Source organism: Gymnogyps californianus, chromosome 9 (genome assembly GCF_018139145.2).
Source record: "Gymnogyps californianus isolate 813 chromosome 9, ASM1813914v2, whole genome shotgun sequence".
In the NCBI taxonomy this organism is placed as follows: Eukaryota; Metazoa; Chordata; class Aves; order Accipitriformes; family Cathartidae; genus Gymnogyps; species Gymnogyps californianus.
In genome coordinates this window covers 24,189,438-24,198,317 of record NC_059479.1, presented here as the reverse complement: position 1 = coordinate 24,198,317, position 8,880 = coordinate 24,189,438, and the positions used below count along the sequence as shown (strand labels likewise).

The window sequence follows — 8,880 nt, the reverse complement described above, 5'->3', positions numbered from 1 at the left end:
GGTGGGCGAGGGGCAGCCGGAGGCATTGCATTCGGTGGTTTTGGTTGGTTTTTTTTTTTCCCTGCATGTTGAGTTTGGCCGCCCTAGGAAGGAGAGGAGAGGAGAAGGAAAGGAAGAGGAGGAGGAGAGGAAGAGGAGGAGAGGAGCCGGAGCGGGCAGGGGGGGGTACCGTGCCAAGGTCACCCTGCTAAGTGACAGCGGCAAGAGCCGGGCGGGGAGGAGGTGCTGCAGGAGGAGCGGCCCCCGTTAACCGCTCCCCCCCCCCCGCCCCTTCCCGCCATCCCCGGGCCGGCCCCGCCCGCCCCGCCCCGCCCGCCCCGCCCCACCCCGCCGCCGGGAGCCTCCCGGTGCTTCGTGGCGGAGCTGCCGCCGTTCCGGCCCCGCAGATGTTGCCCGTCCTCCTCCTCCTCCTCCTCCTCTTCTTCTTCTTCCTCGCCTGTCCCGGCAGCTCGGCAGCCGGCCTGGGGATCACAGGCAAGTCTCTGCCACCGGGGGAGGCGCGGGGCGAGGGGGGGAATCCCTGCAGTCCCGGGACCGAATCCCGCGTGGGTGGTCGGTCACGCTCCAGGGGTGCCCGTGGAGCCACCCCCCGCGCGTTTTGGGGTGTTTTGCTGACTTGTGAAGAGTTGCGAAGTTGCAGCAGGGCGAGCCGGAGCTCGCCGGTGGGCAGGAGCGGCGGCGGGGCTGCTCCTCGCCGAGCCTCTCCCCGGGCTTCAGGAGATTTTTCCTGGCTCCTTTTATAAGAAGCAAAGGCAAATCCCGGCCTTGGGCACTCCTTAACCCTGTCTTTTCCCCGGACAAAAGCTTTTCAAGGAATACTGGGAAGAGGCTTGCAGGCTTTCCTGTCTCTTAGTGCAATTTCTTGGCAGTGATCCGACGGGAGAGCTCTTGTGCACGGTGAGGGCTCCTTTAGCTCCGTCACCCCGGGTTTGTGCCCCTGGGTAGAGTGGGAGGGAGGAAAAGGGCTCCCCGAGTGGGAGCTGGGAGCAGTCGGCTCTTGCAGCCGTCCTCGGGTACGAGCTGCTGGAGCTGTGCAGATACACGAGCTGACCATTAAGGCAAAGAAAGAATTGCGTTTTTCGGGCGAGAGATATGAAGGGAACTCGTACGCAGCCGGCGGGACCTTCTGCTTTTCCATGTCGCTGCTTAAAGCCAGAAACGATGAAGTCCCCAGCGCTGCTGTTTGCAGAGCGGCTGAGCCAGGGAGGGTTTCTGCAGCCGCCTCCCAGGCGGATGAAGTTGAATCTCGGTAGCCGTAGAGGAACATCTCATTTCTTTTTCAGCCCGCACGCTTTCTCCATGCTACTCCGCTGACCTCAGGCCGGCATCGGAGAGACTTGTCTCGGCCGTGGGCTGCACTGTGCTTTTGACGATACCGCCGCTGAAGGCCAGCAAAGTTGTCTTCTGGGAATACAAAACTGGCCCGCGGGAAGGAGTCATTGTCAATTATGCTTTCGATAGACCCGCCAACACGTCTCGCCCCTACGAGAATCGCACGAGGTTCAATGAAACGGACTTCTCGCTGCAGATCGTGCTGCAGCGGGGAGACGACCGGCTGTACCGGTTCAGGTCTGAGTCGGAGGCCACGGACTGGTTCCAGCTGCGCGTTGTCGGTGAGTGATGGGATAAGCAAACCTTCCACCGCAGCCAGAGAGCTCGAATCGCTGCGGAGGAAGGTGCTCCGGGTCTGGCATCCGGGGAGCCGCGGGTTTGAATGCTGACAGTCATTCCCGTCTCTCCCAGAACCGCTGTCCGAGCCAGAAATCGTGGGCAACTCGTCAGTGAAGGCAGGAGGCAACACCAAACTGGTTTGCAATGTCCTGGAAGGGAAGGCAGACTTGTACTGGTGGAAGAAAAATGGCGAGCTGCTGCTGGGAAGCGACCACATCCAGTTTGTTGACAACACCACCCTGTGCATTGTTAAAGCGTCGATGAACGACAGCGGCTACTACGCTTGCGTGGTCCGCAACGAAGTCAGCCAGAATGAAACCTCCTTCCTGCTCCATGTTCAGAGTAAGTGGGGATTTCTTCTTGATGCCCAGGAAAAGAAACAGGGGAAATAGCCTCAAAACCCCACATCCTCTCGCCCAGTGCCTCCGTGTCCCTGCGCCGAGCGTAACTGCCCGGCGGCAGGTTTTTGCTTGGAGGGTGTGGATGGAGGGTTAAATTCTGTCTGGCTGCAGAGACAGTGGATCTTCTCCTTTGCAGACGCTGCGAACGTGGTGTTGCCTGTGATCCTGGTGTGCGTTATCGTCGGCTCGCTTGCGGGTGAGTGCTGGGGCTGACTCTGTACCCTGGCTTTTTGGCCGGCTGCTGCATCGCCAGTGGGTGCTACGGCGGGTGCTGCATGCGAGAAGGGACGGGGTGAGACGGGTCTGTGCTGGCTGATGTGGCACGTCCTCGCTGGGACCTGCGTTTCCCACCCAGGCGTCCCATGGGCAGGGGCTGGGGCTTGGTCACTGCCGTCGTTTCAAGCAGGGCGTCCCCAATCTGAGGAGGTAATGTTGTCCTCTGTTGCCTTCCCTTGCCTCCCTGCTCCCAGACATGGGAGGGAAGGTTGTCGTGAAAATGCTTCCTGCATGCCCAGAGCAGGCATGAGATTATACTTTACTTGCTTTACGTGGGTCAAGCCCCCCCAAAGTCCCATGGGCACTGGGGGAAGTTGCACATCCCTTCTAGGGTAGCGTGCTTCCTTACTCAGTGGTCTTGCTTTTCCTCCTTTTCTGGAGCTGGAGAGCATTTTTTCCGGCCCATCCCCAGTCCCTGGCAAAGCAGGGATTTTAATTCTCAGATTGCCAACTGCAAACTTGGAGGGGAAAAAAAAAACCAAAAGAAACGCCCAAGTGTGGACCTGAGAAGAGGATCTGGCAGCTTAAAATAGAAGTAGGAGGTTCTCCCTAGGTGATTTATGTGTATGTTTTGCTATTGCACAAAGTTTTCAGGTTTTTCCTGTGAAAAGCCTCCAGGCGCTGGGTAGGTGCTGGAAAAGCTCATCGGTGTTCTCCTGCTCTCGTCATCCCCGTGACACTCCCCTTGTACCCGCTCCCACGTGGCCAGAGCTGGTGGCCGGGGTAATCGGTGCCTGTGGGGCAGCGTGGAGATGGGCAGGGGGGGTTTCCTCCAGACCCCAAATACCCACCCTGGGTCAGGGAGCGCTGACAGGCACTCCCGGCTCCGGGTTTCCCGGCCGAGCGTTGCCACGCTTTGTCTGAGCACCTTCTCTAGGGCGTTTAATGGAGACGGTGACTGGTTTGTCCTCAGGTGTCTTCGTCTGGTGCAGGAGAAGGGACCGCCCGTGTCGCAATGGCTGTAGGTGAGATGCCTTCTGCTCCTCTCTTGGGGGTGGCCCTGCTCCTCCAGCCATAGCTACAAGCCAAAATTTATCGTTGGCTGGATCTGAGTAAGCAGGACAAGTGGGAGGGCTCGGGGTCCTTTGCCAGCCTCTCCTTGCAGATGTAAGAGGCAGCCGAGGGGTTGCTCTCCCCGTTCCAGGAGCTCAAAGGATTTGCTGTCCCCCCTGGTTAGTCCCCACTGGGATTTGCTTTGGAAATATCCTTGATTCCCCCACCCAGAGCCTGATACTGCTGCTTATCTCCGGGAAAGCAGGCGCCGGGCACCTTCGGGCAGCGGGGAGTGCAGGCTCACCAGCAGCGGGGAACCTTGGAGTTCCTCCTGGCTCGTCATCCATTTGTCGCTGTCCTCCCTCTAAGCTGGCTTTTTAATTCCCGTTAGACATTTTCTGAAGCCAGGTGTACTGGGGTAATAAGCGGTGGTCCTGTCCCAATTGCTCCCGTGGCACAAGCAGCCAAAAACTCACGCTGTGTTTTTTGGGAGAGCAGAATCTTGCCCGGAGGGGAAACGCTCAGCTTCTCCAAAGCACGTCTGTGGCTCAGATGGGGCCAAACTCTGGTTTCCAGTGAAGCTTTCCAGATTGGCATGAGCCAAGCTGCAGCAGCCTCCGGGGTGGAGCAGATGCAGAGGATGTGCACACCCCTTCTCAAACATGCTCCTTAATGGGTAGGGTTTGTTTTTTTTTTTTTTTTAATTCTCCAAAGGGCTCCAGAGGTTTCTGGGAAGTGAGTGATTCTCGAAATCTTCTCGGAGCTTTCTCGCTCTATGTGACCACAAAAACACTCAGGCTGTTAACTGAAGCTTCCTGGAGGGTGAGGACAAGAATGTGAACCCCTAAGGATGGAAAACCCCATCCCACGTTGCAGCCAGGCAAAAACAAGAGAGCTCTCGGTTGTCTTGCGCAGCCAGGTCCCAGATAACTCCTCCCAGAGATAAGGTGGCCGAGGTAGCTCCTGAAATTCGGAGCAGAGCACAACTCCAGACCTTCTCAGCGCTGCCACCGCCAGCATGTGATGCCCTGCAGCTGCCTGGGGCCTCGGAGCGGGTCTGAGCGAGTGGCAGATGGAGGATCCACGCCCAGGAGATGGCTTAGATGGAGACCTCTCTTCTCCTTGCAGGTAGAGAGCTTGAGCGGCTGCGCCCTCGCTGCCTTCTGCTGATGGTGGTGGTGGATGCTGCCCAGGGGAGCGCCGGACGTCTGATGCTGTCCCAACCTCTTCTGGGCTCACCTCTGAATTGCTGAAGCTGCTGAACACCACAAATATTTGTTTGTCAGACACCGGCTTGGACTATTTCTGGGTCGTCCTGCCCTTCCCCAGGGCCCCTTGCACATCCCTGGGGGAGAGGTGGGCATGGCTGTGCCTGCTGACCCGGCTGCTGCTGCGCTCCAGACCTCTTTACCTCTCCTGGCTTTCTCCAGAGGCCGTGTGGGGTAAGTGCTTGCGGATGGGCTGATGGCTCTGGAAAGAGCCACCATCCCCACTGGACAAACACACGGTCCTGGGGCTGCTGGGGCTGGCATGGGAGACGTAGGGATGCTCCTGAGCCCATCTCCTCTGTCCTCCAGCCTTGGGCTCCGGCAAGATCTGGGGACGTCCCCTCCTTTTCCAAACACTAGCCACCTGGGTCGTATGTGTGCCAGTGCAAGCTTGTCCTTCCCTTTTGCCACTCCTGCGGGTGATGGTAGACTTGGTCTGGTTTGATATGGCCAGGGCAGCCCTGCTTCAGCCCCAGCCCCGTTGCCTCCCTTCCCCGTGCTGCTTCTGCAAAGCTCTTCTGGGTTTTGCTTGTGAAGGGGTCGTTATTCGTTCTTATAGTTGAAAGTACTTAGCCTGGAGGCACAACTGGCATCTTCACCCTGGAGAAAACTGGATGCTCTCCCAGGAGTGCTGGACCTCACAAAGTGCCTTGCTGATCGTCAGGCCGGGGCGTTTGCACCCATCTTTCATTCTGATGGGGACAAGCCGAGGTCCAGCACCCTGTCTGAGCTGGTCCCAGCACCTCTGCGGGGGCAGGCGTTTTGGGTGCCCTGGTCTAGCTACTGGGTGGTTGCTTCTCTCGCAGAGCAGCTGGTGGCTTGGGGACCTCTCCTTGCTCCGAGCCACAGGCAGCAAACGGAGAGCGGTGCGGGTGGATGTTTCTGTTGCTTGGGTCTTGCCTTGTAGACCTGCTTCTGCAGCAAAGGGCTCTCCTGGCCAGGGGAGCAGTGGGTTTCCCTCTCCTTGGAGTTATCCCTTCTCTTTGGAGAACAGAAGTGCACCTGGGAGAGGCTCAAATCATTGTGTGTGAGCAGTCGCTGAGCTGTCCTATGCCTCTTTTTGGGGCAAATAGGAAAATCGTGGGAGAGCAAAGTGGCTCGTGGCTTGACCGTCTCGGACGCTGCCTGCTCTGCCGCTGCTCTGGCAGACGGTACAGCATAGCTCTGTCCCAGGGAAATAACCGGGATATACAGGGGCTGGCAGCAAAGGGCCATCTCTCAGCCTGGGATTTCATGTTGCAATTAAAGCATTAAAGGAAGCAGAGCAGTTTGGGTGGAGTAAACTAGATTTCAACCTCAGTTTTAAGCTGCAGTACAGGTTGTCAGGTTCCCTGTTGCACTTGCAGGTGTAAAACGAATGCAGCCGCATGTTTTACAAAAAATACTTTTCTAAGCTTTTCGGAGAGTTGTCTGTAAATCATTTTGGAGACGTTGTGGTTTTTTTAATGTCCGTCGCTACTAATAAAAGTGCGTGCATTATTCCAGCTGATATTGTCGTGATCTTCAGGGGTGGGAAATAACCCCTCGGGGGTATCTAAAGCCTGCAGTAAGCGGAGGGATGTGCTCCCCGCTGCCAGACCCTGCGCCGGCTTCAGGCTTCGGTGGCGGCTTGCAGCTGGTGGCAGACCTTGGAGACGCTGGATTTACTCCTGACGTCCAGCTCTGCGGGAAGAGCCGCTGCGCTCGGAGGGGATCATTTGCTATTGCTGCGGGGCTCCTGCATCCCCATCCCCTCCCTTGCCCCGGGCAGCCCGGCTCCTCCTGCGGCGGTCGCAGCTTAGGGGACTGAGCTGGGGTTAAAACTAAGCCAACAACCTTGCTCCGAAGCCGGGTGAGGGTATTTTTAACCCGTATCAATTCCCTGAGTCACCGGGCCCTGGCAAGCAGCCGCCCTGGCACAGCCCGTAGTCCCAGGGGTAGCTGGACTTGTGAGAAGATGCCACGCAAGTGAGACAGGGTCGGAGATGCCTCTGGGGTTCACCCCGTGGATGCTTTTCAGGGGAGGTTTTAGCTTCGAGGTTTGTCTGGTGGCCTTTGTATGCAGGTTTGTGCATAGCAGCTGTGTTTGTAATCAGAAAAGCCTCCTCTAGGCTGTAGGAAATGCCTTTGTGCATTGTAACAGCTAAATCTGGTGGGGAAAAATAGCTGTTGGGAAAGATAAAAAGTATATGCAGAGTTTAAATGTGCCCTGAGTCAATAGGTCCCTGCGTTTGTATACCGGAGCATGTCAGATGCGCTGGGATGTACCTGTGGAAGAGATGTTGCCAGCATCCATCTCCTCCGCATCCTCGTGCTTGTGCTTCGTGTCCTTCCTCCCTCGTGCGTCTCTTCCTCCTCCCTGGGAAGCCTTCACAGCTTAACGCGCCGTACACCTAATTAGCAAAGCTGTTAGCGAAAGACTGTGAAATTCGGCCATTTGGCCGTAGCAGTGTAGACAGAATCTGACCAAGCACCTGTCCCAAGCAGCAGAAGCGTTTTGGCGTGCTCAGGTTTGCCAAGCAAATGAATTACTACTGGTAAAGCAAGTATGTATTTGAAGTTACTACAAAATTACTCCCAGAAAAGCAAGTATATGTATATATTTTAAGCTACTACCGAAATTACCACTACTAAAGCAGCGAGTATCTACGTATCTATATTAGAAGTATGTATATCTATGATTAATTTCTTATATGAATACCTATATATATTTATGATTTGAAATGTTACCAGTATAGTGCTCATCAAGCCAGGAGCGAGGCCAGTCGAGGACAGACAAAGTCTCCCTGCATGGATGATCCACGTCGGGGAGTCCAGAGTCAGGCAGGCATCCCTATCTCACATAGAGAAATTCTTCCAGGGAGAGGCTCCATTTTGGGTAGAAAGTGAGTAATTTTTATACCATAGCAACGTGAGGGGGCGTAGGACACCACTATTTGGAGCAGATGTTTCTGTTTCACCTGGAACAGCCCGTAGATAATGTTATTTTCTGTTTTTCTCAGACCAATTTTTGCTTTCCGAGGCTGTTTCTCTCTTCCTCCAGCTGAAGCGGCCAATACCTTTTGCCAATTCCTACTTTGCCAGGCTGTTTTTCACCTTTTTTGACTAATTTTCCCCTTTCCAGATGGTAAGTTTGTTGTTGTCGTGTCTTGTTGTTGTGGTTATCGAGGGTATCTCGGGCTGTTTCAGGTTCTCGGGTACGCAGCTCCACTTCACGGATGCCAACTGCGCTCCGCAAGGATGCTCCGGCTCCCCAGGCTGGCAGTGCCTAGGCTTGCAGACATCTTCTGCTGTCAGCATTTTAGCCGACATTTTCTGTCAGTGTTTTTCCCGTTACAACCTTTGTGGCTGCTCCCATCAGTTGCTCGCACCAGTCCCCGCCCGTCACTGGCACCGAGTCCTTACAGCACATCCCTCACGGGATGGAGAGTGAGATGACGCAGGTAGTTAAGAAAGGATTTAATGAGCAGCTGTGGTGAGCAAGGCTCGGTCAGACAAGCGCTGCTTGCACACAACCAGCCCCTTTGACCCTCCTCCTCTCTACCCCTTCCCCCAACCATTCCTTAACAAGTTCTGCACAGCGCCACGTCCCCCCTCAAATATCCCAAATCCTCATCTGCCTCCTGCTTCTCCCCTCTTATCAGTTGCAAACTCCAGGTTTGTCCTCTCCAAAGCTCTGCCTGTCGGTTCTTGGTGGCCCATCAATCGGTGACTGGAGATTTTTGATCTTTGGCATCATCTCCCTTCGCCCCTGTCTGCCTGGGCTGTGTCTCTGCGTGCTTTTCTTTATCCCTTCCCGCTTTGCACAGGAAAGGTCCTTGATCGGATAACCTGAAACGAGCTGGGACAGGATGGATGCAGCTCTGGCCCAGTACCACGGGGGCCTGGAGCTCTCTGAGAGCCGTTTCACGGGGTTTGTAGCTCGGTGTAGTTAATTCATTATATTCTGGCTAACGGCTGGAGCTCCCTGGGTTTGTCGTGTCCCTCGTCCTGGTCCCCGCGACGGGGATGCAGCGACACGCAGGCTCCCAGCCCAGCCCTGGCTGGCTGGAAGGATGTTTTCCTCCTTGCTAGGGGCAGCAGTCACTGCTGCCAGCGTTTCTCCGGTGCACAGCCCTTCCCCGGCCCCCGAGCGAGCCAAGACCCCAACAGATCCCCAGAGATGCAATCTGCCTGCCCAGCCATCGCTGCCCGGCGCCTGGCCCTGCCATCACTCCTTCTCCCCGTCCTCCTCCTCCGTGTGAGCTGGGCTCAGCGGGGGCAAAAAATGGGGAAGTCTCAGGTCTGCGCCC

At 56.2% G+C, this 8,880-nt stretch overlaps 1 protein-coding gene across 1 annotated transcript; it reads left to right on the top strand.

Annotated features, from left to right (window-relative positions):
• Positions 1 to 386: 386 nt before the first annotated feature.
• On the top strand, positions 387 to 6,093 carry LOC127019812 (contactin-4-like). The gene is made up of 6 exons (XM_050902041.1): positions 387 to 474; positions 1,284 to 1,613; positions 1,744 to 2,013; positions 2,209 to 2,268; positions 3,262 to 3,313; positions 4,470 to 6,093. The coding sequence occupies exons 1-6, from the start codon at positions 387 to 389 to the stop codon at positions 4,471 to 4,473; spliced, it is 804 nt and encodes a 267-aa protein (XP_050757998.1). The 3' UTR covers positions 4,474 to 6,093.
• The last annotated feature ends 2,787 nt before the right edge of the window (positions 6,094 to 8,880 follow it).